A 24,152-nucleotide genomic window follows, 5' to 3' on the forward strand; every position below is an offset into this window, starting at 1 on the left:
AGCATGGCCCCACAGCCCACCTTCCTGGGGAGGGTCTTCCTGAGGGAGAGCCCCTGCAGCTTTCCCAAGCCAGAAGGAGCGGGTCCTTGGCAGCTGCCTTGCGCTGTGGCCCCGGGAATGCGCCCCACTCACCCAGGATCTGCACCTCAATGTGGCGCGGCTTCTCAATGAACTTCTCCACGAAGAGCGCCCCGTTCCCGAAGGCGGCCAGAGCCTCCGAGTAGGCCCGGGTGTAGTTCTCCTCCAGCTCCTGGGAGGGCAGGCGAGGGCCAAGGAGACAGTGAGTCCCAAGCTCTGCCGTGCACGGCCCTGCCCGCCCCCAGCACCCAGTCCCTCTGCAGGCGGTCTCCCAGCCCTCGGTGTCTGCTCACCTCGTAGCTCTGCACGACCCTCATGCCGCGCCCCCCGCCCCCATAGGCGGCCTTGAAGATAATGGGGAAGCCGTAGGTGTTGGAGAAATGGTGAGCCTCGTGCAGGGAAGTGATGGGGGCATCTGTGCCGGGGACCACAGGGACACCTGTTGGGAGACAGGCAGGTCAGGCTGAAGCCCGCCAGCAGCGCCCCCCGCCCCAGACAGCCCCCCTCAGGAGCTGCGTGGCCCCCGTCCTCACCTGCAGCGATGGCAATGGCTCGGGCCTCCACCTTATCTCCCATCTTGCGGACCACCTCAGGGCTCGGCCCAATGAACCGAACCCCGGCATCCTGGCAGGCCTGGACAAAGTCTGCTCGCTCTGACAGAAACCCATAGCCAGGGTGCACGGCATCCACGTTGTTTTCCTGGCGGGGGGTTGGTGGCGTCAGAAGAGTGAAGCTCACCTCAAAGCCCTTCACACGGGCCCGCCCAAACCCTGCAGCCCTCGCGCCTGCTCCCCCTCACTTGCTCCATTCATTCCCTCACTCACTCATTCCCTCACTCACTCACTCATTCCCTCACTCACTCACTCATTCCCTCACTCACTCATTCCCTCACTCACTCACTCATTCCCTCACTCACTCACTCATTCCCTCACTCACTCACTCATTCCCTCACTCATTCCCTCACTCACTCACTCATTCCCTCACTCACTCACTCATTCATCCCTTCACAGGGACTCACTGCCAGCAGCGTCAAGTTTTGCGGGGGGCAGACACAGGACCCAAGCCTGGCCCTCAGGAGGCCCCCATCCCAGCCCAGCCCTGCTCACCTTGGCCACCTTGATGATGTCTGGGATGTGCAGATAGGCCTGCACCGGGGCGAGGCCACGGCCGATGAGGTAGGCTTCGTCAGCTTTCTGTCGGTGCATCTGGCCAGTGTCCTGCTCTGAGTAGACAGCCACGGTGCGGATGCCCAGCTCCGTGCAGGCCCGGAACACGCGGATGGCGATCTCGCCTGGGGCCGGGGGTGGGCAACAGGATGGGAACTTAGATCCCCGGGTCCGAAGAGACGCAGCAAAAGGGGCAGGGAGCTGGGGCAGGGGCTGGACACTGGCTCCCGCTGTGCTCACCTCTGTTGGCCACCATGACCTTCTTGATGGGCTTGTACTCCAGGCGCCGGACACTGGGCGAGGCAGCGGGGGCAGTGGAGGTTCGGCGGATACCTAGGAGCCTCAGGCCCCCACGGATAGTTTGAAACTTCAGCATCTAGGGAGGGAAGTCATGGCCAGGTTAGAGAAACCTCAGCTCAGAGGGTCCCCAGGAAGAGCGGGGGTCCCGTGCCAGCCTCCCAGCAGCCCTGCATGAAAGCCAGCACCACTGCTGCCTCGATTCCTCCCTGCGGGGCTGAGTAACTATAGGGAAGGGAGCAAATTCACACCCAGATGGCACCCCAAGTTTACCCGCATACTCTAATACTCACTATAATTTCTAAAGCACCGCACTTCAAGCTTTTAAAGCAATTTCAGAGACGAGCCAGCAGCCCTGCATGACCACAGTGTGTAATGTCAGTGTCCCCTCTGCCGGGCACAGCTGTCCAGGCAGCCCCAGACTTTAGAACCTTCGTGCCCCACACTGACCCCTGCGTCCCTCCCTCAGGGTTCCGTCTGGCTGGGCAGGGAGGGTGGCAGTGGACCTCCCCGGGAGCAGACCCGCATCAGTGTACTCCAGGGAAGCACAGCCTCTACTTGGTTAAAATGCGGATTTCTTCAAACTGCAGAAACCTTCCTTGCTGCAAGGGCTACTAAGTAAATTAGTCATGGAACCCAGCTGAGGGCCAGTGAAATGGGCCAGTCACAAAAAGACAAATACAGCATGACTCTGCTCAGATGCGGTCCCTAGAGGAGTCAAATTCACAGAGACAGACAGTGGGAGTGGGGGGGCCAGGGGATGGGGGTGGGGGTGGGGATTGTTTAAAGGGGACAGAGTCTCAGTTTTGCAAGACGAAAAAGTGCTGGAAATGGCCAGCAGTGATGGTTGCACAACGGTGTGAAGGTACGTAATGCCCGTGAACTAACTACATGCTTAAAAATAGTTAAGACGGCAAATTCTGTTATATCAGTGATATTTTATCACAACAAAAATAAATTGAGGTCAGTTTACATCCCAGAATGTAGAACATCTTCAGAGGTCAACCACCCGCCTCATTTTACAAATGAAGAAAACCAAGGCCCAGGCGAGCTTTAAAAAGTGTGTTCAAAGTCACACAGCTGTTACAGCAGAGCCCGAACTGGCATTCGGTCCTTTACCCTTGCTCCGGTGCCTTTATCCAGCTAACCACGTGAACTATTTCTCAGTAAAGTTTAAATGCTTGACTCAACCTTTTTGTTTTAAGTAAGAAGCATAAATATATATTTATTTTTATATATAAAAACCTCAGCGTCATATTATGGCCAACAAGACGGATAAGGGGAAATAAAGACCAAATAGAAAGACAAGAGAAGAAAAGAAATAAGGAAATAAAGAGAAGAAAGAGAAGAGGGAAGCCCTCAGACCAGGGGAGAGAGGGCGGCCCACAGAGCATCAACCCCGCCAGGCACAGCACCAGGCGAGGGCGTCGAGAACAAGGCAGGAAGGCCTCGGCTCTCACAGGAGGTAGACCCAGGGAAGGAGAAGAGAAAAGGAAAAAAACAGACAGAAATAAGGTCCTTTCAGATCATGACTAGTGCCCCAAGGGCAAGAAAACAGGTAACATTTTGTGAATTACCGGGCAGGGGGCTGGATATTAAGTGGGCCTCTCCGAGGAGGGCACAGACGTGGGGACCTAAATGCAGGAAGCCGCAGCCACACACAGATCTGATCTGCAGGGAACGCACCCCAAGCACAGTAACAGCCATGGCCAAGGACCCGAGGGAAGAAGAAGCTGGGTGTGTCCAAGAAAGATCCGGTCTGACAGCTGGGGGCAGGGACCCCACGGCTGAAGGTGAGACGGGCCAGGCTGCCGAGGCCTCTGGGTACGTCCGCCTCTCACCCAACACGGTGGTGGAGGGCACGACCTGCTGCGTGTTTGGAAAAGATGCCTGGGTTGGGAGCAGCGAGGACGGAAAAAGGGTGCACGTGTGGGGCTGTGCAGGGGCTGAGACAGAGACAGCACCTCTGACTGGGGGGGACAGAGGGGGTGGGGAGGTATCTGGGATACAACAGGCTAGATTTGCTGAGACCCACTGTGGAAGATGAAGGGAAGGAAGAAGTCCAGGATGGGCGAGTGGAAGTGCCTCCCCCACCTCAGGAGAGACCAGACTGGGGGTGGGGACAGGCTGCCAAAGAGGTCAGAGCCAGGCAGGAAGCCTGGGCGCTTCAGCAAAAGGGTGGGGTTGGAAGCCCTGGGCCTGGGGTAGATCTGCTGGGGACAGAACAGTCAAGAGAGGAGGGCTTCCCTGGTGGCGCAGTGGTTGGGAGTCCGCCTGCCGATGCTGGGGACACAGGTTCGTGCCCCGGTCCGGGAAGATCCCACATGCCACGGAGCGGCTGGGCCCATGAGCCATGGCCGCTGAGCCTGCGCATCCGGAGCCTGTGCTCCGCAACGGGAGAGGCCACAACAGTGAGAGGCCCGCGTACCGCAAAAAAGAAAAAGAGAGAGGAGTGGCGGGTGCACCAACGTTGAGTCTGGATGAGGAGGAAAGCCAGGAAGCGCCGTGGGGCTAGGGCAGAAGCTCTCGGGAGTTGAGAGCCAACAGGGGCAGAGGCGAGGGCGGGCAGTGGGCGCCCGGGGTCCCACCAGCAGTGCGAATGTCAAGGGTGGGGCAGCAGCCTCGCTGGGCTCTGGCTCATCTTCTAAAATGGAGCACACAGTCCTTACTTATTAATACAAAGTGGACGAACCTGGCAGACACCCCCGTACGCGTCATGCAGGTTAACATCACCAGCAGGAAACAGCCATCACATGCCTCCTGACGGGCGGCCAAGAAGGACCTGCGGGTGTTCCTGCCACAGATGCCCAGCCTGAGTCTAATCGGGAGCCAACACAAGGCAAACCCAGACTGAGGGACGTTCCACCAAACCACTGGCCTGTACTCTTCACACGTGTCAAAGGTCATGAGGGACAAAGACTAAAGAACTTCCAGGTTAAAGGAGACTAAAGAGCCAGAACAATGAAATGCACACGTGCTCCTGGATTGGATCTTGGATTTCAGCTGCAGTAAAGGACATTAGGGGGACAACTGACAAAATTTAAATGAGGTCTGTACGTTACAAACGAGTATTGTGTCAATGTTAATTGTTGTATTGTGGTAACTTTAGACAATATCCTCATTCTTAGGGAAAAAACACTTAAAGTGTTTAGGAGTTTAAGGGCATCATATCTGCAACTTACACTCAAATGGCTCAGGGAAAAACATGAGATATGAAGCAAATGTGGTCAACGGTGTTTGGGAAACTGGGGTAAGGGGTGTGAGAGAACTCCCCGCACTGCTTCTGCAGCCTGTCTGTGGGTCTGAAAGAAGCCATGCTCCAGCTGGCGCCGATGGAGGAGCGACCCAAGGGAGCCCCCGGGACCCGCTCACAGTGGGTGCCAAGTACCAGCTGGGCCTCAGAGTGGAAACATTTGACTCCCACACCTTTCTGAAAGCCCATGAACTTCAGATGCTATCCTGTTATCTCCCCCTCGCAGGTCTACTGGCAGCACCTAATCCTCTGCACTGGCTTCCGGATTCAGACACCCACCCGCTAGGAGGGAAGCGCTTGCCCAGCGGAGGAGCCAGAAGCAAGCAGGCCCTGGCGGTCCATGGCGCACACCCCGGGGAGCAGGTGTGGGATGCAAACCTCGCCCTCGTCCTGGGCACCAGATGCCTGCTCTGCTCAGGGCTGCAGGCGGGATCTTCCTCACTTATCTACAGGTGAGCAGCCTTACAGCTGGTACCACTGGCACGGAGATTCTCCATCCTCCAGGGACGTTTCAACTATTTCCAGGGAGGCACGCTCTTTTCTCCCACTTGGGTGGGTTTACTCCTGAGGACGCCTTAGGCACTATGCATTGTCCTGTGGATAAACAAACATTTCTGTCCTGTCCCCAACCACACATGCCCCAATCCCTTTTCCAGATAAAGAAAGAGATCCCTGGAGGTTATGCCCCCGGGCTGGGTGCCAAGTGCCTCCCTAGCTCAGTCAGCAAACAAGGGAGTCTGAATTATCCGGCCTTAGAGACCCACACACATTTCTGCATTTGACCCTCACACGTGCTCTAGACAGCAAGGGTTTCCCTGGCCGTCCCACTTTACAAACCAAGAAACCAGGGTCTGGGCAGTGGGTGGTGGAGGTGGGGGGTCTCTGAACGCTCCGGAGCCCCCTGTCCTGAGCAGACCCTGGGGTGCGGGAGTGAGCAGGCAGATGTTTATAGAAGGGGAAAGGTCACGGTCCTTCGCTGAAGTCAGAGCAGTGGAAAACGTGGGCAGAGGGCAGCCACACGCACCGGCTGGCAGCCCAGCGTGAACCTGGAGTCAGCAGGCCTGGGTCTGGGCACCTGAGGCCTCATTCCCGCCTCTGTGGAAGTGGCTAACACCACCCCAACCTCGGCAGGTCGTCCTGTGGATCACTGAGCAGGGGCCCTGAGCGCCATGCCTGGGCGATGAACGTGGCCGCCATCGCCATCTTCCCACTGGCCTTTCCTCCCTGATGAGTGCGGGGCACGAGAAGGAACCCTCGGCTCTGGTGCCCACACCCGCAGGGCTCTCATTCCCGCCCAAACCAGCGATGCGGCCACCCGTCCAGTGGCTCTCGCTGGACAAGGGCCGGAACGTGCGCCCACCGAGAGCGGACCGCATTCTCGGGTGGGAAGACCTGCACGCCACAAGGGAGCCCTGGGGCACTCACCCCACACCAGCCAGGCACCCAGGGCTGCTTCTTCCCAGGGAGTCCACGCCCTCTGCTCGGCCTGAGTCAGTGGCCCAGGGTACAAAGTTCTCCCGCCCCAGTCTGCTGGAGGCAGGGACGGCTGCCAAGGCTGAAACTGGGGGAAGGGGCGCCCCGGAGCAGGGGAGGCATGGAGGCTGGGTCACGCAGGCAGCAGGAGCTTCACAGCCCAAAGCCTGCTCCCCGATCCCCAGGGATAGGGAAAGAGCATGAAGGAGGTGTTCTTTTTTAAAAAATTAATTAATTAATTAGGCTGTGTTGGGTCTTCCTTGCTGCGCGCGGGCCTTCTCTAGTTGCGGCGAGCAAGGGCTACTCTTCGTTGCGGTGCGTGGGCTTCTCACTGCGGTGGTTTCTCCTGTTGTGGAGCACGGGATCTAGGCGTGCAGGCTTCAGTAGTTGTGGCACACAGGCTCAGTAGTTGTGGCTCACGGGCTCTGGAGTGCAGGCTCAGTAGTTGTGGCACATGCACTTAGTTGCTCCACGGCATGTGGGATCTTCCCGGACCAGGGCTTGAACCCATGTCCCCTGCATTGGCAGGTGGATTCTTAACCACTGCGCCACCAGGGAAGCCCGAAGGAGGTGTCCTGAGGCAGGACACCAGCCGGTAGCGGGACAGCGGACTTCCTGCTGCCCCTGCAGGTGAAAGGCACAGAAACGTCAGCCAACAGGCAGAGTGGGGTCTGGGGAGGCTGCTGAGACAGGGCCCTCGTGGACGCCCGAGGGCACAGGTCACACTGCCCCTCAGAGCCTAGACACAGCCCTGTAGCTCAGTTCGCAGCTTAGTCACAAGAGACCCCCACCCCTGACCCCGCAAAGCCACGCTTGGGTCTTGAGGACACAAAGGTGAATAAAAATCCTGCTGCGTTCCCAGGACACCTCAGAACTTGGTTAACCCAGCACCCAGCCTTTTCCCTTGTCAAGTCCCACTCCCCTCCCAGACCTGAAACCCAGGGGGTTCGGCTGCCTGGTGCCTCCTAAGGCCTTTCCAGAATCAACTTCAGCTGGGAGAAAACCTGCAGGACAGAGGTGAGCCACCTCACAGAGGCCTCCCTTCCAGGAAGCAGGCCCTTCGTGGGTCGAGTGTGTGATGCACTCACTCTGGCTGTGTCGAGTCTGAGGGTCCGGGGTGGGCCGAAGGAGGCGCTGAGTGGGCGGATTCCCGCTCGGGGTGGCGGAGGCAGGCAGCCAGGCACCCGGTGAGGCCCAGCAGCAGAAGCTCAGCGCCTGAGGTCTGAACGTGGCCAGGCCTCAGGAGACCAAACTCCCTTCTGCAGCCCTCCCAGAGGGGCTGCCTCTGGCATTCAATGGGACCCCCGCCCTGAGACCAAACTCTGGCATCTTGCAGTGACCTGAGTGCCAGCCCCTCTTCACAGCGCCACTTTCGCAGAGCACTGGCCTTCCCTCAAGCACCGTTGCAGGCAGCATTCTCGTCCCCTCACTGCAGAGCAGAGCACAGGTGACGGCACCGGTCACAGGAGGGCGGTGTGGGCAAGGCCCAGGCTCCCACCATTGCTGCCACACTGTGCCTTGCTTTTGAGCTTTCGGTTGCAGGATGGGAACCCAGAAGTTCTCAAGGTCGTTGGCAGTTTGGCTGAAAATCTTCCTTAAAAACGCCGAGGCCTTCGTTAACCAAACCCGACGCCCTGGGAAGCCCTCGTGTTCTGTTGCATCAGCTGACCTTGCCCAGGGGAGCCACAAGCCTTCAGAGAGGGCAGCTGCTCTGCGGACGGATGGGACTCCCTCACTGGCTGGGTTCCCCCGGGGGGAGAGGCCCCTTGGAGGAGCCAGGGCACAGCCAGCCTCTGGTCACCTGCCTCGGGGATGCCACTTTGCCTTGCTCAGTGCCAGTGGCACACGTGAGCAAAAATCTCCTTTTCTGACCTCAGAGATGGGGGAGTGATGAGCAAGAGAAAAGCAGCCGCCACCGCCCAAAGATCCCTTATCCGGTTTCCTCTCCAGTGAGCCGACAGGCCCAGAGAGGCCCGTTTGCTATTTTTGCAAATGCCAGCTGACAGATCCCTTTCCTTGGCCCTGGGGTGTGCATTAGAGACGGGGAGGAAGACGGCTTTGACTCTCACTTGGGACGTGTAAACAACGCCAGCAAGAATGAGGCACAGGGAGGCGGGGAGTGTTGGGAACACCTGTTTCTCCCCCGCTGCCTCTCAGCGTGACTCCACAGGCAGTCTCGACTTCTCTTCCAGCTTCAAACCTCCCCCCAACACTGAATGGATAAGCTCAGTGTTCTTTCCTTCCAGAAGGGAGTGGTGACGATTCAGTCAAGAGGGTGCTGACAACAACCTGGGGCACGAGGCAGGGGAGATAGTGACATCGTCTGCCAGGCCCGGTGACCTGACCTGCCCCTGCGGCTTCTACAACATCCAACACTCGCCAAGCTCCACCTCTGTGCCAGGCCGGTGCCAGCAGGTGGGGACACAGCGGGGAACAGCACACCTAGCAGAGTCCCTACTCTTTCCCAGGCATTGGGCTCCACACGTACTAACTCAGGTCAGCCTCACAGCTGCTTATCACTGCCTTTGGCAGAAGGAACCAGGCATAGTGGGATTAAGTCACACTCAAGGTCAGCCAGCAGGGGCAGTTCTGAGCCCTTTGTATGTCTCCTTCTAGAGCAAGAGTGCTGACCCATTAGGGTGTCCTCACCTAACTAAAGGAATAAATTATGGTTTTCATCAGAAGCACAGCGTGACAGGCACTTGGAAACCAAAAGCTAAAACCCCACTCCTGATAAAAATGCGTTACTGCCTGAACTTCGGCAGGGCCACCAGTGGGGCTCTGCACTTCTCACCAGGGAGCAGGCTAACAGAGCCAGCAATCACGTGTCCCTGATGAGCTAGGGCAGTTTCAATTCATCCAATAATCATCAAAATGTCACTAGAGGTCCCATTACTTCAGACCTAAACTACACTTCCCAGGCTGCCTCTTGCAACCAAGAGCAGCACAGAATTCCGCTGTCAAGCCATCACCATCCAAATTTTGGTCCAGACAATAAAGCCACTGGGCTCAAGGGCGGACGTGCTCTCAGCCAGAGCAGGCTTGCTGGGATCAGGGTAGGCGGCCACCTGAATAGCTGTTGTAGCCAAGCATCGGGCCCTGGAATGTTCCTTCGGGGATCTGTATTGCTTCCACCCTAAATATCCCTGTTCTTCACACAGCAGCTCCTGCAGACTCAGAGGGCAACTGTGGGCAGGAGGCACAGAGGAAAGTAAAGCTGTGGCCCTGCTTTGCGGGTGGCTGGCTGATGTGTTAGTTTTGGAAGCCCACAGACTGAACTGCCCGCCCCCAGTCCCCAAGTACCTGAGCACATCCATCTCAGACGTGTGTTGGAGCAGCCAGGTGGGGTGAGAAGAAGGGAGAGCGGGTCAGAAACAGGCCCCAGGAATCTCCAAGTTAACTAGTGAGGCTCCTACACAATTACTTCCTACTACCCACCCCCAGCACTAGCACCCCTACCAGGCTTTATCCCCTGCCCCCAGCTGGCCTCAGCGGCTGGCTGCAAGCAAAAGCAGGTCAGAACCAGAAAGAAAGAGTTCTTGGTGGAGGACTCCACACTGTGGCAGAAGCGAGCCTCTGATGGATGGGGCTGCTCTCGGGGAGCCTTCCTTCCAGGCAGCTCCGCGCTGTCCTAAACGTGTCGGATGGTGGCCCGCGGCTGGAGGCCAACGGGGACAGATGAAAGGGAAAGACTCCGCCGGACTTTCAGGGCTGCAGCGGCTGATATCAAAGCGCCCAAGAGAGGACAGACCAAGGCCGAGATTTCTGAGCAGGGGGAGCTGAAGGGAGGACAGGAGAAACAACGAAGGTGACAGATGAAGAAGAAAGGGGCGCAAGAACATCAAAGGCAGGAAGAGACTCGGAGCGGAAACAGCGCGGGGCCTGGGGCAGCATAGCCCACCTCCCACCCTGAGCGGCGGGGCTCTGCGTCGCCCCTGGCAACCCTCGATTTAGGCGGCAGGCAGAGGGGAGAGGGGGTAACAGCGGCACCTGGGACAACGGGCCCCGCGTTGGCCGAGGGGATTTGTGGACTGGGAAACGGGGGAGGCTCAGAGAGAGAGGCACATGAGGACTGATCAAGGCCCGCAAGGGAGTGGCAGGAAGCACAGGGTGAGGAGGGGGCCCGGTGGGCACAGCAGCGGCTGCCCTGTCCCAGCCTCATTTGAGGGCAGGGAGACTTTCAAGGCAAACACTGCCCCCTGGTGCAAAAGGAGTGCTACTGCCAACCTGTGCACGCCTGCCTGGGGACCTGAACGTCCGGCCAGGCTCACAGCCGGAAAGCCACTCGCGCGAATTTCTCCACATCCTTTAGATCCCACTCAGGAAGGTCTTCCTGGACTCCTCCACCACCCCAGGCTGCTCAGACACCCTTCCTCGGGCGGCCATCTGTCTTCACTGCAGCTCTGTCACTGTCCCTGCCACAACCCCTGTCCTTCTGCTTGTGGGGGTTCTCGGTGAGGCCGTGTCTGCGTCTGTGTCCTCAAGGAGCCCTTAGCGCTCCCCTGGTGGCGCAGTGCTTAAGAATCCGCCCGCCAATGGAGGGGACACGGGTTCGAGCCCTGGTCCGGGAAGATCCCACGTGCCGTGGAGCAACTAAGCCCGTGCACCACAACTACCCAGCCCGTGTGCTGCAACTACTGAGCCTGCATGCTGCAACGACGACCAAACGCAGCCGAAAATAAATAAATAAAAAATAAAGAAGTTTATTCTAAAAAAATGAAATTAAAAAAAAAAAGGAGCACTTAATGTTATAACGATTTGCTGACCCGTCTCACCAGACACTGTGAGGACTTGGCGACAGGATTCTCAGTCTGTTTTGTCCCCCAGTGTCTCCCTAGCACTCTGCCCAGTGCCTGACACCGACGTTAAATGTCTGGGGAATGAATGAGTGAATGAATGAATGACTGCTCCAGGCCACATGAGCTTGCAGAGTACTGTGAGCCCAGAAATACTGCGGAGCGGCTAGACAATGCATAAGGCATGGCCCCTCCTGGGAGCAGCACACACAAGCTAAAGGGACACATGAGTGTCCCTTACACACAGATAAGAGCCCAAAGTGTTGACAAGGAAGGTCAAAGGGGCAAGGTCAGCAAAGTATACCTCCCAGCCCGAGGGTGGGAACCAGGACAGCATTTCAGGGCTGAGAGGGTGACAGGCACTAAAGACTCAATTCTAACCATGGCGGGACGATGCTTTGCAGGGAGATGGATACCAAAACACAGCAGACATGCAGGTGGTCCAGAAAGCTCCCTGACACCTTCATGGCACACCCACCCCAGCTGGCGAGTCACATAGGACCTCGTCCCCACTCGCTCACTCAGGTCACCCCAGTTTCAAGGTGGTAGGAAAGTGGACACCAGTGTATGGGCTGAATTTTGTTCCCCAAAGAGATACGTGGGAGTGCCAACCCCTAAGACCTCAGAATGTGACTTTAGTTGGAAATAAGGTCCTTTTTTTTCTTTTTTCTTTTTGGGCCGCTCTGCATAGTATTCAGAATCTTAGTTCCCTGATCAGGGATCGAACCCGTGTCCCCTGCAGTGGAAGTGCAGGTCCTAACCACTAGACCACCAGGGAATTCCCCAAAATTAGGTCTTCACAGAGGTAATCAGTGAAAATGAGGTCACTAGGGTGGGCCCAAATCCAATATGTTTGGTGTCCTTATAAAAAGATGAAATTTGAACATAGAGACAGACACACGCAGATGGAAGACCATGTGGAGACACAAAGGGAGAAGACAGCCATGTGCCTGGAGAGAACGCCAAGGATTGCTGGAAACACCGGAAGCTGGAAGAGATAAGGAAGGATCCCCCCCACGGTCAGAGGGACCGTGGCCCTGCCGACACCTTGACTTTGGACTTCTGATCTCCAGGCTGTGAGACAATAAATCTCTGCCGTAAGCCATCCTGTTTTGGGTTCTTTGCTATGGCAGCCCTAGGAAACTAACAGACCCACGTTCCCCATAAATGACCAGAACCTATAGAGACCCTAAAACCAGGGGCTGGGGAGTACAGGGTGTTAAAAATGCTCCCTTGAGAATTCTCTGGTGGTCCAGTGGTTAGGACTCCACACTTCCACTGCAGGGGGCACGGCTTCAATCCCTGGTCAGGGAACTAAGATCCCGCAAGCCACACGGCGCGGCCAAAAATTGTTTTTAAAAATAAAAAATAACCCCCCCCCCCTTCTCTCACCCGCTCATCCTGAAGCAGGCCAAGCGGGGGCCTTCAGAGCACGGAGCTATTTAGGACTGTGATCAGCACCCTCTCTGGGCCAGGAAAGGCCGAGTGGGTGGCAGCAAAAACGGGCCCGTGAACTGTGCCGATGCCAACACATGGCTGCACGGAGAGAGGGCAGAGCCAGCAGGAAGACCTCCTGAAGAAACACACCAGGGACGAATCAAAGGACAAGGAGGAAGGAGGGAGGTGGTTCAGGCGTGGGGACAGGGGAAGCAAAGACGAAGGACCAAACAGCCTGGCAAATGTCCACTGAGGCCAGAGGCAGGGAGTGAGGATGCCCAGGAGACCAAGCGCAGACACCTAGACTCCAGGTCACGAGCCTGCATGCGCAGCAAGGGGCGCAGACTTACCCTCAATGTCAGGGGATGTGACCCAGGAAACCAGGCAGGGGAGGAGGGCTTTGCAGTTGAGAGGGGCCACTCTGACTGTTCTGAGGAAGACGAATTTGAGGAGGAAAGACTAGAGGTGGAAGAAAAACAAGGAAGATGTTCTAAGGTAGGCAAGAAACATGCCGGAAGTACTCCTTCAGCACCTGTTCAACGAGGGGTAAAGAGGCCACAGGTAAGGGTGGCTCTTGGCTCCTGTTTTAAGGGAAGGGGTGAACAGTGGCAATGCCAAGTTAAGGAACACAGAAGCGGATGTAGGTAGCGGCCGGCAAGTTCAATTTTGACCCTGATGAACTTGAATTAACTGCAAGCTATCCAGCTGGGGAGTCCAAACAGGCTGCTGGATGTGAGTCTGACGTTGAAGGAGAACTCTGAGCAGGAAAGGGAGGTCTGGGAGCCACGTCCTGCGGGGGACATGAGGGCAGGAGGGATGGATGGGGCGGCCAGAAACACCCATGGGCCAGGATGAGCCGAGGGACACCCAGGGACCAGCCAGGGCCGTGGGCGCATGGTGAGGGCCAGGGCTCTGAGGAATGCCATGTCTAAGGCAGCAGAGCTCTGATAAGGAGTGAAAGAAACAGACATGGGATTTGACAGCAGAGGGCTCACTGGTGGCCTCAGCGGTGGCTCAGAGGGGGTAGAGGTAAAAGTGAGTTAGTGGGAGGTGAGGAGGTTTCTGCTGTAAACTCCCCAATGTCTGGACAAGGACGTCTTAACTTAATGTTCAAGTAAGAAGAGGAGAAATGCAGGATGAGCACTTGAGGATCCTAGACGATCCTAGAGGGTACTAGGATCGAGGTTCCCTCCCTCCCTTCATTCCTTCCTCCCTTTCTTTCTTTTTCTTTTCTTTATTGAAACATTTGAAAAATACAGACAATACAGCTAACAATATATATAAGACCCAGAAACTCAGAATAAACTGATGTCACTATGTTGACATATTTGCTTCACATTTTATGGTAAGAACTAGGTCTGGTGAAACGTATGGATCGAACACGGGTTCATTTCTACCCTTCTGAAATCCCACTAAAACATCGGTAAAAGGATCTTTTTAAAAAGAGCACAAACCCCCAAGGACAAATGGGAAAGCCAAGGGCAGCAGATGAGAGAGGCCCCTAAAACTGAACGATGCACAGCATGTGGACAAGTGGCAATGACTGGGGGTGGGGGGTGGAGAGCACGCAGAGGAATCCACAGAGTGAGCAAATTCGAGTTTCAGCTCCCGGGAAGTTCAGAACTTAGCGGGTCGGCTGGACAGTGGGGCTGCAAACTGAAGGCTGGTTACAGTCTAAGGGAGTAAGAGCCCCAGACCCATCTCTGCACCACACCCCAGCAGAACCACAGGAACAGCAAACCGCCTCAGCCCTGCTGAGTCCAGCGCAGTCACTGGCTGAATCCTCGCAGCGACCCCTGCGACGGTTCACCTGCGTTCCCAGGTCTAGAGCCATGGAAACTGAGGCGCAGGCAGGACAGATGGAGTCATGTGCCCAAGAGCACGCTGCTAGGAAGTGTCAGAGCCAGGTGGACCGGTTATGGGCATCCAGGGCCCCGCTCCTGACCGCCAGGCACTGGCGCCTTTCAGAAGACGAGAGGTTGGGTTCCTGGAATGGCTCCACTGTGGCCACGAGGCCCAGCCAGGGGAGAGGCGGCAGACAGGGCACCAGACGGCGCTGCAGACAGCAGGGGAGATGGCAAAGCCCTCGGCTACCACGAAGTGGTTCCCAGGCTGATGGCTAGGGAGCACCCTGAGGGCTCCTCTCTAGGAAACCACCCGCCCAGGACGGACGTCCCGTGGCTACAGACATGTAGTCGGCACCCAAAGAAAGGGGTGGCCTGCAGCCTCCTCTCAAGGTGAGGACAACTGGTCCATAAGCCCCACCGTGCCCAGGCTTTCCAATCGGCTTCAGTATGAAGGGACAGCCAAAATCACCAGATGTTTGAGGGCAGAGCCAAAAAAATTCACCAAAACAAACTGGGAATAAAAACATGGAACTCTGAGGAGAAAGTAATAGAGAGAACAGATACTTAGAAAAAAACCACTATAATTAATCTCAGAGAAGTAAGAGAAGCTATAGCACTGCGAGGTGGCAGCTATTTTAAAAAGGCAATGAGAAAGAGCTCTAGGGAATTAAAAATAGCATTGCAGACATTTTTAAACATAATAAATAGAAGAATTAGAAGACAGTGGAGGACATCACCCAGAAAGCATAACAAAAAGACTGACATATGGCAAATAGGAGAAAAGGTAAGAAAATAAAAGGCTGAGTCCGGGGAGCCCACCCCCAGCCCCCCGGGGGGGAGCAGGGCAGAGTCATCCAGCATCACCTCCTGCACCTCGTGCACTTGTGGCTGTGAGGACCCTTCGAGCCCCAGCACAATGCCCAAAGTCCTGCCTGGAAGTAAGATCAGGGGGATCCTGTTAACTTCCTGTATCACAGAGTGGGTGGCTTAAAACGACCAAAATGTATTCTCTTTTAGTTCTGGAGGCCAGAGTTCAGCATCGGCTTCACTGGGCCCAAATTGAGGTGCAGGCAGGGTCATATCCACTCCGGAGGCTGCAGGGGAGTGTCTTTCCTTGCCTCCTCCAGCTTCCGGTGCTGCCAGAATGCCTCTGCTTATGGCCACATCACTCCAGTCTCTGCCTCTGTCATCACTTGGCCTTCTAGAACCGCAGTGTGTGTCTAACCTCCTGCATCTCCCTTCTGAGGACACCCGCGATGGCATTTAGGGCCCCCGGATAATCCAGGGTCACCTCCCCATGTCAAGATCCTTCACTTTGTCATATCTGCAAAGACCCTTTTCCCTGATAATGTGACACTTACAGGTGCCAGGGATGAGGACCTAGACATCTTTGGGGGCCGTCACTCAGCCAACTACACTCCTGAAGAGAAGAAGGAGGCCACAGTAACGCTGAGCCACTTCTGAGGGAAACGCTCTCCAACCCATAATTTTCTACCCGGTTAGACTATCAATCAAGTGTGAGGGCAAAATAAAGGTATTTTCAGACCTGCTTGGCCTAGGAAAGTTTACCACCCTCACGTGCATTTTCCCAGGAAACTCTTGGGAGATGAGCACCAATAAAACAAGGGAGTAACTAAACCAAGACCGAGAAGCCTGGGAGCCAGCACAGAAGGAAGCCCGGGGAGTTCTCAGGGGATGGTGAGAACTGCTTCTCCAGACAACAGCACGGGCCGGGAAGCTTCCAGAGACGGGGCTCCAAGGGGGCAATCGGGGGTCTAAATAAACAAACAAAAAGGCTGGATGACCTGATGTCTCTGAAAAAATGGGGAGGAGATGGCAAATTTCATAGTTCGTCTGGGGATGAAGGAATGAGGTAAAGAGTAACTCCAGGAAACTGAGAAGTTATACAGGAAAACGTAATCACGTATACACTTGGTGTTCTCAACTGTGAATATTTACTTGATTTTAATAATGTAAAAACTGAAAATGTACTTTTAAATGGTTACGTAACCATGCGGGAAGGAGGAGAGCAGGGAAAGTGGGTATGTCTGGGCTGGGGGGTAAAAGCGAGCTAAACCTTCCACAGGAGGAGGTCAGAAAATAGAGCCGAATGCTGTTTGGAAACAGGAGGGTAGGCTGTTAGGAGTTACAGAGATGAAGCATCCCTGGAAAGCGGCTCAGCTCAGGTGAAAGACTGGCTTTGTACCGGATGAAGAGCGCCTCCCTCCTCTGAGAGCAAAGCTCTAGTGCCAGTGTAAAATACCCCAGCACCGGCTGGGACCCAGGCATCACCCAATACACTGACCCTGCCAAGGGCTAAGATGACCAGTGGCTTTTGTGCTCCGGCTCCCTGGGCTGACAGGGCAAGACATCACGTTCAGAGAGGCACAGCCGGAGAAGCAGCAGCCCAGGGAAGGCAGACCTGTAGACGGCCGTGCTTCCTGTTCACACCCAAACTCCTGGTTAGCCACAGCCGCTCCAAGAAGCAGGATGAGACTAAGCTTTATGAAAAATATCTGGCCGGTCAGATCAGCAAAAGATACAGATTAGAAAAGGCAATGGCGTTTCCCTGTGAGGGGGTTTAAAAAAATTTTAGACAGTTTTCTGAATGAGTTGGTTTAGGTCAAATGAGTCTTCTGCAATAGCAAAATATTAGACTGACTGTATGAGATTTCTTAAGTTTCTGCTGTAATCTACCTGTATCTTGGCATGTTCCTACAACAGGTTGTGTTAATATTCTTTCTTTAGAGGAGAAAAGCAAAAGTTAGACATGTTTGTAATTTAGATATTAAGTATGTTTTACTTTAAAATGTACCATGACGGACTTCCCTGGTGGCGCAGTGGTTAAGACTCGGTGCTTCCACTGCTGGGGGCGTGGGTTTGATCCCTGGTCAGGGAACTAGGATCCCGCATGCCGCGCGGTACGGCCAAAAAATAAATTAAATAGACAAAAAAAGTACCATGAACCAGAGATTGGTAGCCCTCAGCACAATCTGGCCAGAGAAATGTGAGTAGCAAGACTGATTACTTCAATCTCCTCCCGGGCGCCCGACTCTTTTCTCAACCAAGATAAAGTCGCTGAGCCAAGGGCCGCCAGATTCAACCAATTAAAATGCAAAGTGTCCAGTTAGAATCTGAATTGCAGCTAGACTGCATTTTAAAAAATGTGCAAGTATATCCTGTGCAATATCTGGAGCATACTTACGCTACTAAATTATTGGTTTATCTGAAATTTGAATTCAACTAGCCATTTTAATAAACTAGCCATTTGAATTTAACCAGTATTTTATCTGGCAGCCCCAATGCACCAACAGTGCCGAGGCCCTGACTGGATCTTAAGGAGAAAAAAAAAACACATAAAGAGAATTCCCAGATGTTGATGTCACAGGGCAGGGAAAACACAGTGGTAAGACCCCAGGGGTCGAACGGTCTGGGTTCCAGTCAGGGCTCCACCAAGCCCACTAGCTCTGGGCAAGCTGTTTAATCTCCAGGCCTGAATTTCTTCATCTGTACAATCAGGGATAATAACAGTAATGTGCACAGGCTTGTTACAAAGATCAAACGAGTCAATGCATGTAACGTGCTCAGAAGAGTGTCTGGCACATAACGGGCCTTTATTATAAACGTCAGCTTTCTGATGGGCAGAGGTGGGCAGGGCCAGGGCCATGAGGAGAGAACCAGAGGCCAGCCCAGTCGGGCTGGGGCTTGCTTGCGGAGATGATGCTTTGAAGCACAACTTGACCCTCACAGCCTCCTTAGTCAGAGCAAGTCAGATGGCCTAAGAAATGGGGTCCTCCCGCCCACACACATCCTTTGGGGGAGGATCTGTCATGAGCCACCCGCACCAGGCACAGCTTGATCGCTCCCACCGGCTCCCTGACTCTGCCCCTTTCCAACTCAGTGCTCAGTGACATTGAGTAACAGCCTGAAACTGATCACAGTGGGCATCTGTACACCACAGAAATCCGCAAATGCGACAACCAGGGCCCTTTCCTCACCTCCCCGGGAGCCACAGATGAAAAGAACACCTAGACGGGCTAAGCATCCCACTGTGACCTGGAGACAGGCAGTAAGGGTGGGCTGGGTGAGTGGTACCCCCTCTCCACTTGCCCGTTTGGCTACAGACCCCAAATAAAAAGGCCTCTGTGGGAGGTTTATAGCAATACAATCTTACCTCAGGAAACAAGAAAAATCTCAAACAACTTACACCTAAAGCAACTAGAGAAAGAGGAACAAACAAAACCCAAAGTTAGTAGAAGGAAAGAAATCATAAAGATCAGAGCAGAAATAAATGAAATAGAGACAAAGAAAACAATAGCAAAGATCAATGAAACTAAAAGCTGGTTCTTTGAAAAGATAAGCAAAATGGATAAACCTTTAGCCAGACTCAGGAAGAAAAAAAGGGAGAGGGCCTAAATCAATAAAATTAGAAATGAAGAAGTTACAACTGACACCACAGAAATACAAAGGATCATAATAGAATACTACAAGCAACTATATGCCAATAAAATGGACAACCTAGAAGAAATGGTCAAATTCTTAGAAAGGTACAATCTTCCAAGACTGAACCAGGAAGAGAAAATATGAACAGACCAATCACAAGTACTGAAATTGAAACTGTGATTTAAAAACTTCCAACAAACAAAAGTTCAGGACCAGATGGCTTCACAGGTGAATTCTATCCAACATTTAGAGAAGAGTTAAAACCTATCCTTCTGAAACTTCCAAAAAACTGCAGAGGAAGGAACACTCCCAAACTCATTCTATGAGGCCACCATCACCCTGATACCAAAACCAGACAAAGATACCACACAAAAAAGAAAAGTACATGCCATGTTCATCACTGATGAACACAGACCCAAAAATCCTCAACAAAATACTAGCAAACCGAATACACTAAAAAGATCATACACCATGATCAAGTGGGATTTACCCCAGGGATGCAAGGATTTCTCAATATCTGCAAATCAATCAGTATGATACACCACATTAACAAACTGAAGAATAAAGACCACATGCTGGGGCCTCCCTGGTGGCACAGTGCTTAAGAATCCGCCTGCCAATGCAGGGGACAAGGGTTCGAGCCCTTGTCCGGGAAGATCCCACATGCTACAGAGCAAATAAGCTTGTGCGCCACAACTACTGAGCCTGTGCTCTAGAGCCCATGAGCCACAGTTACTGAGCCCATGTGCCAAGAGCCCGTGCTCCACAACAAGAGAAGCCACTGCAATGAGAAGCCCGTGCACCGCAACAAAGAGTAGCCCCTGCTCTCCACAACTAAAGAAAGCCCGCACGCAGCAATGAAGACCCAATGCAGCCAAAAAAATAAATGAATAAATAAATTTTAAAAATATTTTTTAAAAACCCATATGATTACCTCAATAGATGCAGAAAAAGCTTTTGACAAAATTCAACATCTATTTATGATAAACACTCTCCAGAAAGTGGGCACAGAGGGAACTTATCTCAACATAATAAAGACCATATATGACAAACCCACAGCTAACATCATACTCAATGGTGAAAAGCTGAAAGCATCTGCTCTAAGATCAGGAACAAGACAAGGATGTCCACTCTTGCCACTTCTTTTCCACATAGTGTGGAAGTCCTAGCCACAGCAATCAGAGGAGAAAAAGGAATAAAAGGAATCCAAATTGGAAAAGAAGAAGTAAAACTGTCACTGTTTGCAGATGACATGATACTATACATAGAGAATCCTAAAGATACTACCAGAAGACTACTGGAGCTCATCAATGAATTTGGTAAAGCTAGAGGATACAAAATTAATACACAGAAATCTCTTGCATTTCTACACACTAACAATGAAAGATCAGAAAGAGAAATTAAGGAAACAATCCCATTTATCATCACATCAAAAAGAATAAAATAGGGCTTCCCTGGTGGCACAGTGGTTGAGAGTCTGCCTGCCGATGCAGGGGACACGGGTTTGTGCCCTGGTCCGGGAAGATCCCACATGCTGTGGAGCGGCTAGGCCCGTGAGCCATGGCTGCTGAGCCTGTGCGTCCGGAGCCTGTGCTCCACAATGGGAGAGGCCACAACAGTGAGAGGCCCACGTACCGCAAAAAAAAAAAAATAATAATAATAAAATAAAAATAAAATAAACCTACTTAGGGAAGCAAAAGACCTGTACTCGGAAAAGTATAAGATGCTGATGAAAGAAATCGAAGATGACACAAACAGATGGAAAGATATACCATGTTCTTAGATTGGTAGAATCAATATTGTCAAAATGATTATACTACCCAAGGCAATCTACAGATTCAGTGCAATCCCTATCAAATCATGAATGGCATTTCCTCACAGAATTAGAACAAACAATTTTAAAATTTGTATGGAAACACAAAAGACCCCAAATAGCCAAAGCAATCCTGAGAAAGAAAAACAGAGCTGGAGGAATCAGGCTCCCTGACTTGACTATACTACAAAGCTACAGCAATCAAAACAGTATGGTGCTGGCACAAAAACAGAAATACAGATCAATGGAACAGAATAGAAAGCCCAGAAATAAATCCATGCACCTACGGTCAATTAATCTGTGACAAAGGAGGCAAGAATATACAATGGAGAAAAGACAGCCTCTTCAATAAGTGGTGCTGGGAAAACTGGACAGCTACATGTAAAAGAATGAATTAGAACATTCTCTAACACCATACACAAAAATAAATCAAAATGGATTAGAGACATAAATGTAAGACTGGACACTATAAAACTCTTAGAGGAAAACAAAGGCAGAACACTCTGACATAAATCACAGCAGTATCTTTTCGGATCCACCTCCTAGAGTAACAGAAATAAAAACAAAAATAAACAAATGGAGCCTAATTAAACTTAAAAGATTTTGCACAGCAAAGGAAACCATAAACAAAACGAAAAGACAACCCACAGAATGGGAGAAAATATTTGCAAATGAAGCAACCAACAAGGGATTAATCTCCAAAATATACAAACAGTTCATGCAGCTCAATATCAAAAAATAAACAACCCAATCAAAAAATGGGCAGAAGATCTAAATAGACATTCCTCCAAAGAAGACATACAGATGGCCAAAAAGCACATGAAAATATGCTCAACATTGCTAACTATTAGAGAAATGCAAATCAAAACCATAATGAGGTATCACCTCACACCAGTCAAAATGGCCATCATCAAAGTCTACAAACAATAAATGCTGGAGAGGGTGTGGAGAAAAGGGAACCCTCTTGCATTGCTGGTGGGAATGTACATTGGTACAACCACTCTGGAGAACAGTATGGAGGTTCCTTTAAAAACTAAAAATAGAACTACCATATGATCCAGCAATCCCATTCTTGGGCATATATCTGGAGAAAAACATAATTTGAAAAGATATATGCATCCAATGTTCATAGCAGCACTATTCACAATAGCCAAGACATGGAAGCAACCTAAATGTCCATTGACAGAGGAATAGATAAAGAAGCTGTGGTACATATATACAATGGAATATTACTCAGCCATAAAAAAGAATGAAATAGTGCCATTTGCAGCCACATGGCATTACTATTATAATCTCTGATAGAGATTATCATACTAAGTGAAGTAAGTCAGACAAAGACAAATATCATATGATATAACTTATATGTGGAATCTGAAAATATGACACAAATGATCTTATTTACAAAAGAGGAACAGACTCACAGACTTAGAAAACAAACTTATAGTTACCAAAGGGGAAAGGTGGGGGATGTGGAGGGATAAATTAGGAGTTTGGAATTAACATATACACATTACTATATACATATTAGATAATCAACAAGGACCTACTGTATAATACAGGGAACTCTACTCAACATTCTGTAATAACCTACATGGGAAAAGAATAAATATATGTATATGTATAAATGAATCACTTTGCTGTACACCTGAAACTAACACAACATTGTAAAACAATTATACTCCAATATAAAATAAAATTTAATTTAAAAAAAAGAGGACTCTGTGTCTTTTGTAGAAGCCTCTTGTACAGAGCATTTAATTCAGTCAAAACATGAGGATGAGCTAAGGAAGAAATGAATCAGAAACTCTCTATGCTCAAGGCAGTTCAGAAGCCATTCTAATAAACCTGTGAGGATACCAAAATAAAGATTCCTTTGATAATCTCATCTAACAACGTGAAAATTAGTCTTTGCTTTTTAAGGGACTGATTTCCTTACTCATATACCCTTGACACCTTTTCTCTCTCCCCACCCCACCCCCTTCACTCTTTCGTAACCAACAGAGGCATTTGCAGGTTGAAATGTGAGGATTTAAAATAATAGCTGTTGCATATACATGTCAAATGTCTATTCTGTAACAGAACTTACCCCCTCCCTCCCCCATCCCAGATGACACACACTCCCCAAAACCCAACCAAACACCTCTTGTCTTCCATCCCCAGGGAACTAGGGCTTCAGTTTGGGGGTCATCTTTGCCCTTCCCTCTCCCTCTCCCACCATCTAGTCAAGAAGGCCCATCAGTTCTTCCTCTGAAATCGCTCACGTCCTCCTTGCTTTCATTTCCACTAACCCAGCCTAGATAACCCCCTTCTTCCTACCTGAACTGCTGTAAAAGCCTCCTAACCATGACCAACCATTACCATTGGTTGGCTTTAGCTACTGATCCAGGCTATATACTGAGGACAGCATCCCCGGTGCAGGCATTCTTTCACTCTCTTTTTAAAACCCTCCACGACCCTTACTGCCTACAGGTAAGAATCTCGCCTCACATCATTAGTCCAACCTGCCTGTCGAGCCTCATTTCCCATCACTCCTCAGCCTCCTGGGTCCTGTAACTCCTGCCAAACTGCCTCCTCCTTGTTCCCAAATAATCCAAGCACGTTCCCGTCTTCCTCAGAGCACTCCTTCCACCAAGATGCTCCCCACCTGGATGCCCTTTTCCCTGTGCAAAGCCCACTCATGTCTGGGTTATGTGTCTAATTTTTCTCCCTCCTGAAATCCCACCAAAACTTTAGTAAGAGGTTTTTGTTTTTTAAGCTATAAATCCCCAAGGACAGAGAGACCAGGAAGGGAGACCACAGCAACATAACTGGAAGCAGCTTGGGTTAACTGTCCTCGTGGCCCTACCTGGCAGTGGGGAAGGCTGATCATCCACCAGTTTCCACCACCAAGAAAAGCTAGGGAACTGTGGCTCCGGGTCCCCTGGGATGGGATGAATGGGCTGATACATACAATGGAAGCTGCGTGAAAGCTTTTGAGAAGCAGTTAGATCCCTAGATCCGTCCCCCCACCTCATGCTGCTGGAGACCACCTCTCTCCCACCCTCTCCTGAAGAACAGAGGTTTGCTCTCTGGAGAGGACGAAGCTCAGGGTCTGCACTGGGGGGTGCAAGGCACAGCTGAGGGCCTGGGTACCTTGCCAAAAACAGGAGAGGAAAGTTAAGTGAGCCTATGCATCCTGTCCCCTTGCCCACTCAGCTCCTAGAACACCTTTCCCCTCCTCTGAGACCTGACCCAGCCCAAGAGGGGAGGCCTCAGGATATTGACACTGAGGTTCCCCAACAAATAGCATGCCTCATCACCACTGTGCACCTCAGAAACTGGACTCCCAGGCAGCTTTTAGCCCCTACTAGTCATTGTGAACCGGCAACCAAAGATCACTGGGCAGCCGAGGACAGATTCCTTCAAAGAGAGACCAAAGGAAAGTAGCAGAAAAAAGCAACTTGGAGGAAACAGCCAATGCAAGGAGAAGAAAACTTAAACAAACATGGCATTAATATCCTCAGAGAAACAAGAAAAGATTACATAAGTGGAACTGCAGGATGTTCTGCA

The 24,152-nt window shown here is 51.9% G+C and overlaps 1 protein-coding gene across 2 annotated transcripts in view; it reads right to left on the reverse strand.

The window, feature by feature from the left end:
- The window catches only part of PC (pyruvate carboxylase), a 104,641-nt gene that overhangs the window by 21,109 nt on the left and 59,380 nt on the right, over window positions 1-24,152 (reverse strand). For both annotated transcript variants that reach the window (XM_065883135.1, XM_065883134.1), the window contains exons 2-6: window positions 1,485-1,620; window positions 1,185-1,369; window positions 612-777; window positions 372-517; window positions 133-250 (exon numbers count right to left, since the gene is read on the reverse strand). In XM_065883135.1, the coding sequence (XP_065739207.1) occupies window positions 133-250; window positions 372-517; window positions 612-777; window positions 1,185-1,369; window positions 1,485-1,620 (751 nt within the window). The remainder of the gene's footprint in view (window positions 1-132; window positions 251-371; window positions 518-611; window positions 778-1,184; window positions 1,370-1,484; window positions 1,621-24,152) is intronic.

This window comes from Phocoena phocoena, chromosome 8 (assembly GCF_963924675.1).
Source record: "Phocoena phocoena chromosome 8, mPhoPho1.1, whole genome shotgun sequence".
NCBI classification, from domain to species: domain Eukaryota; kingdom Metazoa; phylum Chordata; class Mammalia; order Artiodactyla; family Phocoenidae; genus Phocoena; species Phocoena phocoena.